The following is a 19545-nucleotide window of genomic DNA, read 5'->3' as shown; positions in this document are numbered from 1 at the left end:
ACAAACAGGGTTGATGGAGGGAGCTGGCTGGGGGGTGGGCTAAAGGGATGGTGGGGATTAAGGAGGGCACTTTTTATGATGAGCCCTGGGTGTTATACGTAAGTAATGAATCACTAAATTCTACTCCCGACACCAATATTACACTATATGTTAACTAACTAGAATTTAAATTAAGATTTGGGGGGAAAAAAAAGAAGTCGTTCTCCTTGAAGTGGAACCCTAAGAGTCAAGCTCATCCTTTTTTTCATTTTATTTTATCTTATTTCTTTTAAAGATGATCATTTTCATATGGGGTTTTAACAATTTCAGTATAGATCCAAACAATAAACCTGCTTGAAGTCAACCCTGGTGTTCAAATAACATCCAAAGATAAGGTGGTGAGGATGGCAGTTTACTTCTTGCACCAAAATGAAGATCTGCTTTGATTCTACAATAATTACAGTTTAGTGGGTCAGTCTCCTTGAAAATCTCACTCTGTTCATGCCTTCCTAGCTCCATCTTCCCTCTGAGATGCTGGCTGCTCCTAGTTGCACTGTTCTGATGTCTTGTCCATTATTTGATTTAATAAACATTTATTAAAGCTACAGGCAAGGTGAATAGTTCATATTATCAAGTTGTTTGTAGTCTGATAGTTTGAGCTTGTTATAAAAAATATACATAAATTAGGGAAATGTGCTAGGCTTCAAAGGTTGAGAAGCATCTACTAGAGACATCGGTAAAGGCCCAATGAAAATGGGCTTGGCAGTCCGAAACATTGAGGTTTGGATCAAAGCTCCATCCATTATTGCTGAGTGACTTTGGACAAATTACTGAACATCTCTGAACCTCATTTATAATTATCTACCTTAGATGATTGTTACCAGGTTGAAGAAATGAAAGATCATACAAAAATATTTTACATAATGTGAGAAACATTTGTAAGTACTTAGGAAAAGGCAGCAGCTATAAAGTAAAATGGTGAAGCTGTTAAAAATATATCATACTGGACTGCCATGGTTTGAATAGCATATTCTCCATTTACTAGCTAACTCAGGCAGAGCGACAATTCTGTGCCTCTTTTCCTCATCTGTATCATGAAAATAACAATATCTCATCAGGATTGTGGAGGAGACAAAATTGATTAATTCATATAAAACTCTTCATATAAACTACTTTATCATCATCATCTTTGTCATTATTATGGTTTCAGTCCCCCACGTCACCTTTGCATCATAAGCTTCTTTCCAGCCTCACAAACTAGACTCTCATCACAGGTAACCATGACTCTTCCTACCTCAAGCAAAGACCAAATTAGTTAGTTCTTCGTCAACTTGCTTTACTAGCATTCAAGCAGCCTAACGGAATGCATAAATGGTTCTAAAATGTGTTCCTAAAAGTCTTTCAGGTTCTATGAAATATGTTATCCCACCCCACCCCAACCCACAGTCCAGGGACCATCCAGAATCACACATGCTGGAGACAGGGGGAAGACAGTTATTCTTAAATTGTTGTGTAAATCAGACAGCATTCTAAGACTGTGGTTTTGTTTTTTTGGTTTTGGTTTTTTTTTTTTTTTTTAAGATTTTATTTATTTATTTGACAGAGAGAGAGAGAGAGAGCACAGCAGGGGGAGCAGCAGGCAGAGGGAGAGGGAGAAGCAGGCTCCCCACTTAGCAGAGAGCCAGATGCAGCTCTACCCCAGGACCCTGGGATCATGACCTGAGTTGAAGGCAGACACTTAACCAACTGAAGCACCTGGGCTCCCCTAAGATTGCAGTTTTAAAAAAGGACTCCGAGAGTGGGGCACTTTGGTGCCTCAGTCAGTTGAGCATCAGACTCTTGGTTCTGGCTCAGATCGTGATCTCAAAGTCATGGGATCAAGCCCTGCATCAGGCTCCGTGCTGAGTACAGAATCTGCTTGGGATTCTCTCCCTCTGCCCCTCTCTCTGCTCTCAATCTCTCCCTCTCGCTCTCTCTAAAATAAATAAGTAAATAAAATTAAGGAAAAAAAGGATTCTGAGATTTTTTTAAAGTTCAATATACCTTCTCTGTCCTTTAAACTGTAAGTTTCATATAAAGTAAGACCTTGAGTTTATGTTTAAATTATTGTCCAAATATCTTAAATGGCAAAATAAGATTTCAAACCCTTCTGGCATGCTCCTCCCTGTATACCAAAATGGAGAAATGTAAGGTCATGGGCACGCTCCCCTCCCTGAGTGTGGTTTATTTTCTACAGCACTCTCTGTCTCCCAGTTATGGACCTAAAGAGTCCATGAAACCAAGACTTAGCCTCCAAAAAGCCAACTAATACATTCACACAGGTTGTTTCTGTGAAATTCAAAGTTTTAGTTCAGCTTCACACTGAGATTCTGTTGTAATTGGCTTGGGATGGGAGCCAGTCAAGCCCTGGTGTGCAGGAGCTGACCCCTGAGAGAGCCGATTTGTGCCCATCTCTCCCCAGCTGTGCATTCAGTGATACCACGTTGCTGGCTGGAAACCAACCCTGCTTCATGTATTTAGCCCATGGAAATCTTCAAAGGCTACAAATCAGGATTTTTTTTCTGCTCAGATATCCAGCATATTAGCACCCCATTAAAATGTTCATTTACATCCCCTATAAGAATTTAATGCACAGCTAGCACTGAGAACAATTGAAAAGAAAGGAATATATCCAATGAATTAATTCTTCCAGAATCTGAGATATCTGTGATTATTACATGGTAGCAGCTTTTCTATCTGGTGCCATGAACATGCAATATTAAAATATTGCACTCATTGTGCTCATATATATATATATATATATATATATATATATACACACACACACGCATGCACATGTGCGTGCGCGCACACACACACACATATGAGCTGTAATTTAAATTAACTCAAATTTTTAATGTTAAAAGAGAGTTTCCTAATTTTTGAATTAGAAGTTGAATCATAAATTTTAGTATCATAGAATTTGAGTGCTGAAGGGAATTTAAGAAGCAATCTGGTCCAACTCTTTCAGAATCAAAACAAAACACAACAAAACCCACTATGATTATGGAAAACCAAGACTCCCATTTACCCGCTAATTTATGTAAACGCAGTGCTTGGATTTTAATATCTATCCTTAGTTCACCACCTGAATTTCCACATAGATTTTTATGGCAGGTTTGTTTACAAAAAGAAGAGAGAGAGAGAACGAAGTGTTCTGTCATAACTTCTTTGTTCTAGTCCTGAGGGGCCTGTCCGGTTGGTAATAAGGTCCATGACACAAGGAAACAACTCATACTTTCAAATGAAAATATCAACACATAGCCTGAGTGAAATAATTAAACAGTGTGCACATTTCCATACCTCATCATTTGAGTACAACAAATACGTGTGCTGAAATCATCTCTCATGGAAAGAACGCTTCCCTTCTCACAGGATGTTGAACAATTACCACAGATTAGAGAACCGCTATCACAGTTCCCTAAGCACGTAATCCTGTGCACTGATGAAAAAATAATACAGGACTGGTTGGTCTTTTCACCCATAATAAAGAGAAGATGTAAATACCATACCCATGCAAGAAGCAACAGATTTCTTTTCACGGTTCCACAGTATCCTAACATCCCCACGATGATAAGGAAGCAGCAAACAGCAATCATGACTGGGTGAACGACAGGAAAATAAGTCAAGATGACAGCCTCCTCTACCCTGAAAGAAGAACAATGATGTCACATTACACATAAAATATAACCGAAATGCACCTACGACACAGTACAAGACACAACTGAGATTCATGTTCATAATCCTTTAAATCGTCCTGCCTCAAAGCTGACAACTGTGTGGCTATTTTCAAAATCACTGCGCTATCACTGATTTGCTTGCTTGTCTTGTTTTTGTTTCATTTCGTTTAGTTTTTTTATACAAGTGGTAGCATTTCTACCTCAACTCATGTAAAATATCTTATAAGACGGGGTCCCCAATAAGAAGCCCAGCTACTATCAGCTCTGAAGCTTTAGCCTGGGGAATAGGGGAGAAACAGGCCCCGCTGTATCCCAGCTGAGAAGAGTCTCTCTCCTCTTCTCTGACCTGGCCAGCGCCTCTTCTGGGCCCTCCCCCCAAACCACGGATCCTCCCCCAAAATGCAAAAGACTGCTGTGTCAAAGGAAATTGGTCTCTATTAAAAGAAAGAGGAAGGGAGGTGATTTCTGCTGGAAAACTATGAAAAAATCATTAACTAGAATCATACTAGTAAGAGTACTATAACAAAAATCAGCCATTACTGTGTGCTTAGCTCCCCTGTTAAGGACTTTACAAACATGTACCTCAGTCCATTCGCCAGACGTTTTAGAGCCATATATGTGGAGTCCGCATTCAGTTATGAGGAAATGGAGGCTGGGAGAAGTTAAGTGATTTGCCCCTTGTGATATTAGTGGATTAACCTTTTGAAATTTGAGAGGAAAATGGCAATGTTGAGTTTGGTTTTTCCTTAGCTGAGGGGGATGAAGGAAAGAAGGTTGGCTGTAGTTTTTTTTACAGAAAAGTAGCTCTGCTGTCCTTTACGTACAAACATGATGTGGCTGCCACACTGTCCAGAGGCCAGGCAACTGGCGCCACCATACCCAGAAATGTTTTCTAGGACAAGTGTTGTACCTTAAAGAGGATGCTAGAAAACGCAAGTGTCTGTAACAAAGGTTATTGATCATGGGAGAGCATTATCATCTAAACAGCTGAGGGCAAAATGACTTAGAAACTAGGGTCTAAGGAAACCTGATGAAAGAAAGCAATCATTGATTATGAAGCCTACCTTGTTTCTGCAGTTAACGTCAGAACATTATTGAGGTAGTCCCTCATCCAAGCAGAAACTGCCAGCACACTGATGGACATTAACTGGAAAGAAAAAAAATACCAATTGGTGATCAAGGATTTATGCAACATACTCCACAGGATTAATCATTCAAGCAATTAAGGATTTTTTTCTTACATGATCATTATGCTTTTTTCTAATTACTGTTTAGAAATTCACTATTGTTATAAATATCTGTCATTTCATTTTGTAATCCTGTCATAGTCACTAAATAGAATGTCACCGAAGGAGGACACAGATAGCTCGACAATTGAATGCCTGATTCTAGGTTCAAGACAGGAATTGTACAAGATGAAGAGGCCACAAAATGACTAAATTATTAGATGTACAAGATGAGCCTAAAACACGTCATATAAATAGCAAGGAAGCCATCAAATCCGTACTATTGTTGTTGCCAAGAAAGTCACCAGAGAACTTGAAAGAGTTACCATTGGATAAAGGTCAAACAGTTTGGGCATCAAAATAACAGTAATAATAATAATAAATGCAATGACTTGAAATATCAATTACGCTAAAATCTGTGAATGGATACTAATACTTAAAACTCACTGGTCACCTTTGTAGGATGGTGGACATTCAACTCAATATTCAGAAAACTGGTAAGAATCCAATTTTTATCCTACATTTCCTATACAAACTAAAGAAAGAACCAAAGACTTCATGAAAGTTTTTGTAGAATTTCTGCTAATACATGCAGAAAGCATTAAAAGAATATTACTATTTACAACCCTTATTGAAATAATGGATCTCTAGGCAAAGATCCTCAATGACTACCCAAGTTATTAAGTAAGTTGTTCTCCGTCCTGCCTGTGCATCAAAGTCACCTAGGACTTCTTAAAAAAACAAAACAAAACAAGAACCACTCTTTATGAGCCCAGAACCACCCTGGATGAATTCTTGAAAGTAGGGCAAAGGCATGAGAAATGTGTAAGACTCCGCAGATGTTCTAATGTGTAGTCAGGGCTGAGAACTGCATAATGTGAAATATGCATAAAACTGCATAACTTCTAGAACAGGGAGATCAGGCTGAAGTAAAATACCGGCCCCCACTGATTAGTTTTAGTATTACAAGAAGAGATAATGTGCCTTCCCCCACAAAAGTGAGGCAATCAGAAGTATTTGAAGTATTTTTACCAAATTGAAGTATTTTTACCAAAAAGTCAAACCTGCATCTACCCAAGCCTCCAGCTCTAATTATCAGTTTATGGGAAATACAAGGAAAAGATTTAAACTTGTTAAAGGCCACTGTGGGGAATCAATGAGCAAAATCAAGAATATGAAAAATAGTCACAGGACAAATGATCTGGTTTCTTTAATTTAAAAAACTGGCCATGTGGGGAAAAAAGAGGGAAGGAGAAACTATTATAAATTAAAAGAAATTTAAGCAATTACCCAAATGCAGTATGTTGACCTGGTTTAGCTCCCAATTCAAACAAAAGAGCCGCAGAGAGGATGTTTTCACATGACTGGGTACTTGAAAATGTTAAGAAGTTGTTGTTTTAGATAAGACAATGATATGAAGATTTTTTTTAAAGGATCCTTACGTATATGCTTTAAATTTTCCATACTTAAAAAAAAAAAAACACTTTTTTTTTAAAAAGCAACAATGTAGAGCACATTCAAAATGAGTCTCCTGGGAAGCTTTTCAAAAAGTTAAAGGTTAACCCCTAAATTCTGAAGGTCTTTCCTATTTAGATGGAAATCTTTCTAAAGTGCGCCTTATCCTTATCTTAAGGATTTAATTTGACTTGAATTTGATTTTTCATTTCTGGCATCTCAATGAACATCAATTACCATTATGCATTATAGATTTTGCTTTTAAATACAGAAATAATGAATATACAAGACAGGAATGGGTCTATACTGACTCAAACCATGCTCGTGAAAACGCTTTCTGGATAAAGGCTCCAAGGCAAACAGAACAGGCAGATCTCTGTGACCTCTTGTACAGTGAAATATGGCTACCTGCTTGGAAAATCAGCTAGTGAATCCTCTCATTCTTCATCCAGTGTCAAATATTTACTCAATACATACTGTCTGCCTTGAAATTGTCTGTACTAGATTTGGAGACCCAACAATAAATAAGAGGTGCTAGATCTTAACCTTTGTGAAGCTTCTTGTGGGACACAAGGAATAAACAGATAAGGCAGATAATTACAGACTATAAATAGTACGATGCAGCACAGAAAAATGAAGTGATCTGTTCAAGGTCTTATAGACTCTAAATGGCAGAGCAGAGATTCAAATCCAAGCCTTTGGTCTTTGGAGCTTTAGGCTTAGTCACAAAGTCCCTTCCACATTTAGAAATGAGCATATTAATTTCCACAGGGAGGAGACTAGACTGCACAGCATGCAGGGTTCTTTTTTTGAAAAGGGGAGGGATAGAATGGGGGTAGTCTGTGGTGGCCAGGCTAAGTCTGAATGTCTTTTTTTTTTTTTTTTTAAGATTTTATTTATTTATTTGACAGAGAGAGATCACAAGTAGACAGAGAGGCAGGCAGAGAGAGAGAGAGGGAAGCAGGCTCCCTGCTGAGCAGAGAGCCCCATGCGGGACTCGATCCCAGGACCCTGAGATCATGACCTGAGCCGAAGGCAGCGGCTTAACCCACTGAGCCACCCAGGCGCCCCTAAGTCTGAATGTCTTAACTATATTCTTTGGTGAACAGAGTCTCAGGGGTCAATGGCCTAAAACAGAGTAAGGATCCTGGGACCACGGTTCAGAGAAGAATAAGGCCAGTTATTACTATCCTCACTTCTGATGGGATAAAAACAGATGATAAACTTAATAAAAGTTACGCAGTGGGTCAACCGCAGTTTATCAAGCATGCTTCTAGCTTCTGTGAATTTGATGCTTTACCATCTGTTCTGTATATTCGGGCTGGACACACCTTGGTCTGAACAAACTGATAACGTACCTGAGCCACCCTGCCTTGGCTGCCCGCCCTCTACCACCCTCGGGAGGAGTCTTTCTCCCAGATTCTCACTTCTCATTTTCCAATACAAACCAACCAATCCAGACCCCACACCCCAACCACCTCTGTTATTGCAGGCTCTCCCTCTGGGCCACTCTACAACTGCTGTAATCACCCCAGGGTCTAGGTGCCAGACAATCGAGGAGAGCCCCTGTACTCCAGAGGCTGCTGAAAGTATTTAAACTAGACAATCCCAAACCTACTTACTTTGTCTGGCCTGTTCCTTGTTTTTGTTCGTTTGTTTGTTTGTTCATTAACATATAATGTTGGCCTGTTCCTTGTGGATGTAACCACAGTAAAAGTACAAGGCCAGTCCCTCTCTTTTGGTCTTGAGATGGACCCCAATGCTTCCCTCTCAGCCCTTGTGATGAGACATGTACTGTCTTGCACACACGATCTGTGAGTATAATAAACTATCTTTTCAATGGCAGTCATCTGATCTGTTGGCTTCTCTATACCTAATAATAATAGAACCTATTAAAATGCACAGGGCTAGCAGGGTACCTGGACCACACGACTAAATCTGAACCTACGTGTTCTCCCTCTACTTGGCTGTATGTGGACCTTTAAATACCTTGTAAGTTTCATGGGGAGACAGGAAAACCTATTAATGTGCTATTTTATGTAATTACCTCAAATTCTTTTTTTATTTTTTTAATACTTTTTAAAAAAAGATTGCATTTATTTATTTGACAGAGAGATATAGCAAAAGAGGGAACAGAAGCAAGCAGAGTGGGAGAGGGAGAAGCAGGCTCCCCACTGAGCAGGGAGCCCAATATGGACCTCAATCCCAGGACCTTGGGATCATGACCTGAGCCAAAGGCAGACCCAACCAACTGAGCCACCCAGGTGTCCCTAATTACTTCAAATTCTTGCACAGTTATAAATAATTCCTTTCTTTATCATTCTTTAACGTAATAACTCATCTTGGTTTCTCCATCCTCTAATTTCTTATAGGCTGTTTAGCTAATTTTCAATACCCTAGTTCTGAGACAGGTATCAATAAATTAACAGATTCTTTATTTTAGCACAGTCTGTTATCAGTGGTCACTTATACACTGTTCTTCCATTTATAACAAAAAATGTATAATTCTTCCACGTGGTATATTCCAAAACATTTCTGGCAGCATAGAATGGTTAAGTGCATGGGTTTTGAAGTAGTTCTTCCATTCAAAAAATATATATCGATCAACTGCTCTCGGCCAGGTCCTTCATGATGTGCTGGAGAAACATGGATAACAGTACGGCAGTAACTGGCACCACCTCTAGGCTATGGTGAAATTTACTAAAAGGACACACATTAGCCAACCCATCAAAGATGTAAATGTCTAACTGCAAACTGTAGTAAGCCCTGGGAAGGAATAATACAAGTTGCTCTAAGCCTCCTTTGTGTGATGCCTGACCTATTTCATGGAGTCAAAGGAACATCTCTCAGAGACGAAGATCTGAGGGTTAATTATCAAGTTCATTAAGGAAAGAGTGATTGAAAAAGTACATTCGGTCGGAAAGAAAAGCAAAGATCCCAGGGTGGAAGACAGCATAACTTGCTCAAGGAAGGGAAACTGGCATGTGGTAAGAATGAAAAGCCAAGCAGGGACCAGATAATACAGTGTTGGAGGCCATTTAAGGCATATGGGCTTGGCCATAATGATTGTAAGAAACCACCAAATCCAAAAGCCTTGGTTGGAATTCCACGCCTGCCCCTTTTTAGCTCTATGACTTTGGGTATCATTGAATCTCTCCTAAGCCTGTTTCCTCACATACAAACTGCTATGATAATAAGTCCAACTTCACAGAGGATTTATATGATTAAAGGAGTAGGATTCTTCCGTATATTACCTACTACTACTACCTCAAGTCACTTTTGACCTCAGGGGTTTCTCTTAATCTTTCTCAGTCAGCTTAAGAGACGACTCCTAAATCAGTTCAGAAATGGAATCTTCAGCTATCTAAAGGTCTAGCAAATGGATCAGGGATAAAGCTCTGTGATACAGCTACCTATTGGACTTGCATGGCCCTTCTCAGTTTTGACATCTCTGAAACTGAACTCTCAAAACCTCTGGGTCCCTCCCATTGTGTTTCCTATCTCAGTAAATGGTGTAATCAATGCTTCAATCACAGAAACTGGCAACTTGGCAGACAGCCTGAACCTCTCCCTCTTCCTCAGTCCTACATCTAATTACTTTCAAGTCCTACAGATTGTTCCCCCACCACGGCTGGTGAATTCCTCCCCGCTTCCTGCCACTTCTGGCTAGTTCAGGCCCTCAGTCTCTTGACAGGTCATTACAATCACTTTCTGATGAACTCTCCGGCTCACAGATTCCACATCAAATTTGCCCTTCGGTAGCTGCAGGAAACACAGATGGAGTTCTGCTTATCCAGCTCTCCTCGCTGCCCCTCGGGTACCTTCTTGGCTCTCACTTCCACTACCTCCAACTCTCTCCTAGAGACTCAAATTTAAATGCTTTGGCAGGGCACAGAGGCCCTTTTCAATCACCATGACACTGTCTCTTCAATCTGCTCGCTGCCAGCTCCTTCCCACATGCATTCTGTACTCAGATGACAAAAAGCTGTTCGTACTTCTCCAACATGCACCATGCAGATCTCCCTAAGCCCCTGTGTCTTTCCCCGTGTGGTTCCCTCTGTCTGGGATGCACCCTGTCCCAGCCTTTCCATCCTCAGGAGCAGAGTAGAGCAACCCTACCCATCAAGATCAACTCAAATAGCCAGCATGTAAAGATCTTCTCCCTACTCCCTCCTTCCCCATAGCCAGTGCTCTTGGACAGACTTCACAGAGCAATTATCGGCTGCTTTCTGTTTTCACACACCCATCTCACTCCACAGACCACTACTTATAGCCCCATCACCAAGCAGAGTACCAAGCCCAGCAGTGAGGTCCAAGAGATAGTCGATGAATGAATGAGAAAATAATTATAATAAAGAGAAATCATTTCAACTTGCTAGATGAGAACATTAGCAAAATTAGGAGATGCTTTAAGAAGAGCTAAGCTTTGTACCACTGGAAGTTTTCCAGGAGAGAGATGCTTGCTGAATTACAAGACTGAAGATTTATATATCAGGTCAGAAGCTGGTTTAAGTGTTCTCAAGTGTCCTTTGAATTACAAACTTCTACTTGACTCTACTGTTCTTTTGCACAGTAGTTACCCAAGCATGGCAGCCATGCCTAGAACATTAATCAAAATAAATAATATCAATCCAAAGCCTTATCTTATGGCAAACAAGCAACTCTGAGATTAAACTGTTTTTTATTATGACATTATTTCCAGCTACATTAAATGTCTGAGAACAGTTTCATTCTCAAGGAGTGATGTTACTCACCGGCGTTGAGAATATCAGAGCCATAACATACAGAAGGCATGCTATACCAAGAAACTATGCTAAAATGAAATGAGGTCACTTCAATACTAACCTTGATGCTATTGAATCTAGAAGCACAAATTATGCAAGCCATTCAGGACTCCTTATTAATAATGGTATTTTCTACTAATTTCCAAATTAAAATAAAATAATTCTTCAACTGTCATTCATCATGATTAAATGATTAGGAACACCTTGGTTATCACATGTAACTAGGCATATAACTCCTTATTACATTTTCTCCAGCATTGTAAAATATTGTTTGTAGTTCAAGGAAATGTTTAGAAAATAACACAAATATTGCTTTAGAGAAATATATTTAATATACTACTTAGCAGGACATTTGCCACATTCTGTCTTGCAAAACATTTAGAAAATGTTAGCTCTCAACAAATATTTATACATATGAAATTTGCTGTGTTGGAAATATATTCTAGGGGGCGCCTGGGTGGCTCAGTGGGTTAAGCCGCTGCCTTCGGCTCAGGTCATGATCTTGGGGTCCTGGGATCGAGTCCCGCATCGGGCTCTGTGCTCAGCAGGGAGTCTGCTTCCTCCTCTCTCTCCCTCTCTCTCTGCCTACTTGTGATCTATCTCTGTCAAATAAATAAATAAAAAATCTCTAGAAAAAAAAAAAAGGAAATATATTCTGGTTTTGCTCAAATCTAATTATGTAAAAATAAAGATTGCATCAAGTTGTTTTCTAAATCAGAATTTTATGTGTGTGCACATTCCCTAAATGTATTGTGAAGTGTACGTCTATAGTTTCCACCAAATAGCAATGGCATAGTTACAAAAGAGAATTTTAAGTCCTTCAACTGTCTGCCATCCATAACATAGAGTCTCATATAAAGTAACAGTGACACCAGTAATTTCTATTCTAGGCTGATAGATGTTTAAAACCACCTACCTGAATTTTCCTTTCTATGTCAAATCTGGTAGCAAAGAGCAGAATGCAGAAGAGAGATGGGGAACTTAGTTACTGTTCGATCTCTACAGAGAACCTGGACAAGTAATTCAAACTTCTGGAACCTTTGCTCATCCTGAAAATGGAGAACTGGACTAGGCACTTTTAAAATTCCTTTTTGTCTTAAAAAAAAGGGGGGGGATTCAAGTTGTGATTTATTGAAATATAAAGGTAAATCAATTCTCAATTATTTGGAGGCTGGCAGCCCAATGTCAGTACCCCTCAGGTCTGCAGTAGGGACGTGCCCCAAAGAATCCCCCATGCCCTTCTTCAAAGGGTGGTCCTTATGAACCATGTGATGGCTTATCTTTGCTCAGCAGGGGCCACACTATATAAAAAGCATGTAACAGCTTTGCCCCAAGACTAAACTTTATATAAAGTTTATTTTGAAAAATTAGTAACATTTGGGGTGCCTGAGTGGTAGCTGGTTGAGCATCCTACTCTTGGTTTCACTCAGGTCATGATCTCAGGGTTGTGGGATTGACCCCTGCATCAGGCTCTGTGCCCAGCGCAGAGTCTACTTGAGATTCTCTCTCCTTCTCCCTCTGCCCCTCCCGCTCCTGTGTGTGCTCTCTCTCTCTCTCTCAATAAAATAAATAAATCTTAAAAAAAAAAAAAACTAACATTTGTTGGAAGGCTCTCCCCTATCCCTTAGAGTTAAAGAAAACGTCAATGACTTTCAGAGTATAAAGTTAGGGGTATTAATTTTAAAAAGTTGTATTTTTATATAACTAAATAAATGCCACGTGGACACAAATGTCCTCTTGCCAAGAATCTCTTTAGGGTCTGCCATGAGCCAAATAACTAAGGTTCACTACCTATGGCCAAGGAAAAAGAAACATAACATTGACCTTCTGCTGTGGCATTTACCCTGCATATATCCCCAAGTGTGAACTAGAGTCCCTGTCCATTTTTCAGGTTTTCGTTAGAGAAGCTTATCTCTATTGCTACTATCTTTAGTAATGGTGGTGAAAAGCAATGGCTCTTATAGGACTTAAAAACTAAAGATGGGATATTATATTTTTAGAAAATAATAAACATATTTGATAAATGTTAAGTGTTCATCAATGGCAGGAACTTCCAAAAACAACTGTATATATCCATATTTGTAACAGCAGAAAATTGCCATCTATGAATGGCAAGGGTTCATATTATAAAGCCACAGAAGCTGTCTTTAAATGGAGGAAAGCTTTTATTAACTTAAATAATATGCCATTTAAACAGTAAAAGTGGGATAAGTTCGAAGTAAAAATAACTCATTTCCTTGCTTCTTTGTGGCCAGAATGTGAATCATGGTTTCAAAAGAGTTCTCGGGGTGGTTTACTCACGTGCAGGGCGTCCCCAGTGACTTCTCCCATGCCAAACCCACAACACTCGTGAGAAACCCAGAGGGCCCAATATCTGTGTGCCAACTCCACTTCAGCTGTACTGGGATCAAGCTTCTTCAAAACATGGAAAAGCCACTCAACAGAGGGCAAATCGAGATGACTGGATCCATAGTAATGGAGAAAAAGCAGTGCATTTGTGACCTACTTGCTTCCTCTTAGGTCCATGCCTCATATTTAAAAACATTCTCCAAAGAAAAACCACTCTATTTAAGTTTTAGCTCTCAGAACAGCAAAATAAAACCGTAGAGGTCTTCAGTTAAGATTTAGTTTTCTTTTCCCTAACATCCTTTGGGTAGAGAAAGGGAGATGGTAGCAATATAATAGAAAATAGATAGGGAGAAAAGAATTTCAAAATGCCAAGTGAGGAGTAAAAGGCTACAGCTTTTGATCCCAGAGGTTATAAGGGCAGGCTTCTCGGTTCTGCAAAACTTGAGGCAAGAACAATCCCTCTGCATACTCCGAATGTGAGGTCTATTTAAGAAGTTGGGCTTATATGCTATGCTGGTTTATTCTGCTTCTGATTCCAGTGACAGCTCAAAGCAAGGACGGGTTCCTTGTTCTGCAACACGTGGCACTCAGACCAACAGCATCACAGAGGAGCTAGAAAAGCAGACTTCCAGGCCTAACCCCAGAGGTCCTGAATCAGAATCTGCATTCTGACAAGATGCCCAGGTGACTGGTTTGAGAAGCACAGCTCCAGCGGACTTGGAATGAGGAGGTGGACAGCTAATCCCTTCCTACGGAGTGTGTCTGCCTCTCCACCGCAAGTAAATTCCCCACCATGTCCAGCAGTTCAACTTCTATCAAACCTTGGAGGAAAAAAATTTGAACCTTGAGTCTCTGTTCTGGCACTTACTAGCAAGTTACTGAACTTCTTTGAGCAACCTCTGTTTACCCCCCCAAAACAAACAAACAATTTTCCGGGGCTGTTATGAGAATTAGATGCTTGAGTAGTGTAAGAAAGCCCAGGAATGCGCCTGGCACAAGGTTGAAAACAACATCTGACTCAGTAAGGAAATAGAGCATCTGCAAACATTGTTTTAACACCGAAAGAATAATGCTAATTCTCCCAAAGTTAGATGTGCATTTCATACAATTCCAACAAAAACCCCAACAGATATTTTTAATCATATAAAATAAGCTTAAAGTCCATAGGCAAAAAGAAACCTTAATGGAAACAAGAAAGGTGGATGCTTTGAAATAACAGAGAAAATGAAAGAATATTTAAAATCCTAGAGAAAAATTCTATTAAAAAGAGCATATGAAACTTTGTTTAACTATTGTATAGTAACAACATAAATGAAATCAATGGGCAAACAATAAGGCATACTATATGGTAAATATGAAATAGTTAATGAATATGAATCATGAAATGAAATAATATACATGAAATATATATAGGTCTAAAGAAAATTATGTTGATGCTCAACTGTGGGGGGGGCGGGAACAAAGTAACAGTGAAATATTACTTTAAACCTTTCCAATTGACAACAATTAAAAGGTGCTTGTACGCCAACAAGATGACAACAAATATTTGTGTGCATATAATGGAGTGTTATTTGTGTTCTTCCTAAGGAACAGATTCCCAGGACAGGAGTTCTGGGTCAGAGAAATGTAGCAGTGGTAGTGGTATTAATCACAAGAATAACAATTACTGCTATTACTAACACAGGCATTCCTTGACAAAGCAATCCACTTCCTGATAATCTACTTGAGCATCATTACTGCAGTAAGAGTGGTAACGACCACAAACACTACTATCTACTGTCACTACTACCACACGGAGAGCATCATTAAATGCAACTGTTCAAGCACTATGCATATTATAACTCTAATCCTCCCAACAACTCTAAAAAACTTTCATCCCTCTTTCACAGACTAGGAAACTGAAGCATTAAATGTGTCTGGTCAGTGTAAGAACTATATAAAGATTAGCTACTTTGTTATTGTTGATATCTGGTATGCTCCAATGTAGCAATCCCACTCCTATGACTAAATGAGAAAAACAATTTAACAACAACAACAAAATATATATATATATATATTGGGAATGTACATATAAATGTACATGAATGCATATATGTGGACAGATATGAGTAAATACATCTTTGTATGAAATAAAGGAAAATACAGAGACATCCATATGATGCGGTTAACATGGATTATTTTGCTGGAGGGAAAGTTGGCAGAAGAAAGCCGAAGAAAGGGGGAAGGGATCTTAATAAATAAATATATCAGAACATGCACATAGAAAGTGAGAAAATTGAAGTACAGGATAAAAACAAAGACATAACATTTTACATTCTTCAGAGATAAAACAAGCCCTGGAGGAATTGAAGGAATAAATTTTTTTAAACAAATTCATTACTCAGAAGAGCAATACATTTGTTAAATAATTGGGGTTTCCCCCGACACATAATACAGATTATTAAGAAAATCCAAATCATCATTCTTTGGACAGCAACAACAACTAGTAATTCCAAGATTGAGAATTCAGTAATTATCCATGTAAAGGCACTATCTAGGAGCAAGAAGACTTAGTGGTGCTCCTGATACTGTCACCATTGGGCCATTTAACCTCTGGCCAGCCACTAACCTACACTTAGTTTTCTCATTCACAATGAATTTGTTGAAAGAAGTTCAACAAAGTCATCTTTAAATCTCCTTTTAGTTATAAAAATGTGATGATTCTAGAATCAAAAAGCATAAAGCAGAAAAGTGAAAAGCTAGTAAATACAAGTGATATTATACATTTAAAAAAAAAAAGAAAGTTCAAAATCTTAACCTTATGGCTAAGCAGATAATTGAATGACCCATTGAAAAAGGTACATATTTAGAATTAAAAACTGCAATAAGATTGATTAGTGATTTTACGTTTCCAAGTGGTGAATTTAACTATTTGATGCTTATTCATTTTCATGTAGAGGAAAAAAATGATGCCAGTTTAGGTTATCTTTCAGATTACTCACTGAAGTAAACCTTAATTTGTCACTTTAAAATGGAGGCACCCATAGGAATTAATTCAAACCAAAATATCATCCTCTAAAGACCACAGTTACCTCTTATGAAAAGACGCTGGCAAATGCTAGCCAGTCAGTCACACAAATAAATCACATATTAATATTTCTAATAGAAAATGATGAGTTATTAATAGAACACAAAATTGGCAAAAAATGATCCGCTTAAGTATGACAGCTTCTCGAAGCATCAGTTTTAATTTTTATATTTTCCTCATAAGTTTCATAAATAATAATTTGATTATTAATAACATATAATGAAATTTATGCTTGGGTGCAAAGCATAGAAAGTCACTAGCTCATACAGCATAAAGATTTCCATGAGCTTGTTAAATTTTATGTATTTTATTTCCTTAAATGGTTAAGGGATTTTCCAAAAGCATACACAAAATTCCTTAAAACTTTGCCAACTTAGAAATAGTTGCATTAAAACCACCTTTTCAGGCTGTATGGAATCTCCTAGAAAAATTTACCCGGTCCTTTGATAGGATATATGTGTATGAATTCCTACAAAAACAGAGTGGGACTCCTTGCCCCAACCAAATTTTATAGGCTAGTATGAGGTAAGGAAACAATTTATGGCTTGGATAGTTATCTGAAATTCCTGAAAACAAACAGTTCCCTAAGTAGTACGGCATAATTTTCTTATCTACAAGCACAAGCACGTGCATTTATTTATATCCCTAGATTAACTTCAAGTCTAATTTTACTGCCACCAGTATCCAGGCGTCCATTTATTTTTTTCTAATTACGAATGGCACTTGAGCTAGATCAAAGGCATTTTAAGGTCAAACTTGACTTCTCTGAAAAGTAGAGGGTGCGATCCTATGTAATTAATTAATGCTTAGCCATGCCCTTTGGCGCATTAAGTGGTGGCTGTAGGAAACCGAGTCCAGCCGTCCCCACCTGTTGGTGCAGAGGAACTGCTCGACTTACCCAAAAAAGCAGATTGAGGGCGTAGAGAAGGCAGCGCAGGCACTTCACGGAATCTTCTCTGGCCATTGTGAGCCCCGAAAGGGAGAAGCCCCATCCTTTCACCACATCCTACTCCCACCGGCCGAGTAGCAGCGATCTGCAGGGGCAGAGAGAACAGGGGACTTATCTCCGCGCTCCGCACCCCCAGCCCATCCCTCCTCTGCCCGCCCTCAGCCGGGTCCCGAGTCTGGTACGAAGCCTAGGTCATTCGAGACATCGCTTCGTCGAAGATCATTTGTTAAAGTTGTAATTGTAACCTAAACTCGCCTAAAGTTCCAGACTGGCTTCGGATAACACCTGCTGAGAAGAGAAAAGACTGACTCCCGGATGAATGAAGGCACACAGCAAACTCCCGTTCTCAGGGGACGCGCGGCGGTGTCCTCTGCATTCTGATGAGACGCTCTTTAAAACCTCCCTCAGTCCACGCCCCTCCTCGGGGACAGCTCAACTCAGAACTGTCCCCAAGGTTGGAAACCACACTATCCCCGGGAGACGTCACAGGCGCCGCCGGCGAGTCCGCGGGTGCAAGTGTCCCTCTCGTTAGGACAGCTCCTGGGTCCCCCAACTCCGCACCCCCCACCCCACCCGCAGTTCGGGTGTGAACACAGGGCACTGGGGGGGGGGGGGGGGGCGGCGCTGAGCTGGGATTCCGCCCCGCGACTAGGGTTTCTTTGGGAGAACGTGAGAAATGGTGCTTCGGCCGGGAATGATGGATTAGCCCGGGGCGGGGGCGGGGAGGGGCGCCGGGGAATTAGGGCCGGTGCAGCTGTGCAGACGCCGGGTTAGTCACTCACGTCCCCCTCCCCCGGCCCCCGCCGCTGCCGCGACCCCGCGCTCCCGGCCGCCAGAGCAGCACAAAGCCGAGCGCGGTCCCCCCGCCCCGCCACCGCGTCCGCGTCCGCGCGCCCCCGGCAGGGCGCGGGGGGAAGCGCCGGCGGCGGGGAGCCCCACCGCCAGCCTCTAAGTAGTTTAGCACACAGCGCCGGGGACAGCCGCCGGCGGGCTGGCGGGACAGCCGGCTGGAAAGACGCGAGACGTGCGGCCACTCACCGTCGGCGCTGGGCTCCGTGCCCCACTCCCGCCGGGGGACGGTCGGGGAGGCAGTGCGGGGGCTCATCGGGGCAGGGACGCTCCTCCCGGGGAGCCGAAGGGCTGCATTGGCTCAAGCAGGAGACGCTTCCTTCTCTTCCTCTCCCCCCGCCGCCGCCGTCGCCGCCTCCTGGGAAAAAGAAAAAAAAAAAAAGTCCTGGGCAGCAGTTGCTGGAAAGTCTCTGTTAAGCCACCTCCCAGCGCCGCTGTCCCTCCCAAGTCCTCGCCAAGTCCGGACGAGGCAGCGGCGGCAGCCAGGGCCAGCTGCACAAACTCTCAGCGCATGCTCCGGCCGCTGGCTGCCCCGGCTGGATCCGAGTGGGTGTTTCTTGTCCCTTCACCCGGCGTGAGCCCCCGAAGGGACGCCTCACCTCGACAAGACACGGTCCAGAAGGAGAGAAAGCCTACGGACTTTGGGAAGTTCCGCTCAGTAAACCCCTTTAAAATGGTGGTGTCCGAGGAGGGGAGGCTCGGTTATAACCATAGGAAAACAGGCTTTTATTATATGAAAATATTTGTGTTTGGGAAGGGGGGGGAGGAGTGGCCCAACCCAATTCCTGCAATGAGAAACTAGTTTTCACAACCTTTCTGGAACCAACCCTGTGATTTGTCACTAACATGGTGCCCTATGATCCTTCTTACTGCTTTGTTGCCCTTCTGGTTTAAAAGAAAAAAAAAACAAAAAACAAGAAACAAAAACAAAAACTGTTCTTTCCCACTTCCATGGTGCACTGATAGAATTTATGTAAACACCAGAGTCAACGTGTCCCACTCTGATACGCAGAATAGAAACATTTTTTTTTTAACTCTCACAAGTAACCCAAAGTTTCCAAAATTTTCTCCCAATAAAGTTGTCTGAGTTTTAACTGGATGACTTAACTTGAATTGGGTACAGAGTAATGGGTCTTTGAATTTGTTTTTAAACTAGAAATTCAGAAAG

The 19545-nt window shown here is 40.8% G+C and overlaps 1 protein-coding gene across 1 annotated transcript in view; it reads right to left on the bottom strand.

Annotated features, from left to right (window-relative positions):
- The window catches only part of LOC111152003 (tetraspanin 12), a 63753-nt gene extending 45022 nt beyond the window's left edge, over window positions 1-18731 (bottom strand). The window contains exons 1-4 of the mRNA XM_022510259.1: window positions 18567-18731; window positions 17478-17613; window positions 4763-4845; window positions 3531-3666 (exon numbers count right to left, since the gene is read on the bottom strand). Coding sequence (XP_022365967.1) covers window positions 3531-3666; window positions 4763-4845; window positions 17478-17543 — 285 coding nt within the window. The 5' untranslated portion in view covers window positions 17544-17613; window positions 18567-18731. The remainder of the gene's footprint in view (window positions 1-3530; window positions 3667-4762; window positions 4846-17477; window positions 17614-18566) is intronic.
- Between the last annotated feature and the right edge of the window lie 814 nt (window positions 18732-19545).

This window comes from Enhydra lutris, unplaced genomic scaffold, assembly GCF_002288905.1.
Source record: "Enhydra lutris kenyoni isolate GAN:26980312 unplaced genomic scaffold, ASM228890v2 scaffoldscaffold27, whole genome shotgun sequence".
In the NCBI taxonomy this organism is placed as follows: domain Eukaryota; kingdom Metazoa; phylum Chordata; class Mammalia; order Carnivora; family Mustelidae; genus Enhydra; species Enhydra lutris.
Note: the sequence above shows the minus strand (reverse complement) of the source record. Positions and strands in the feature narration are given on the sequence as shown.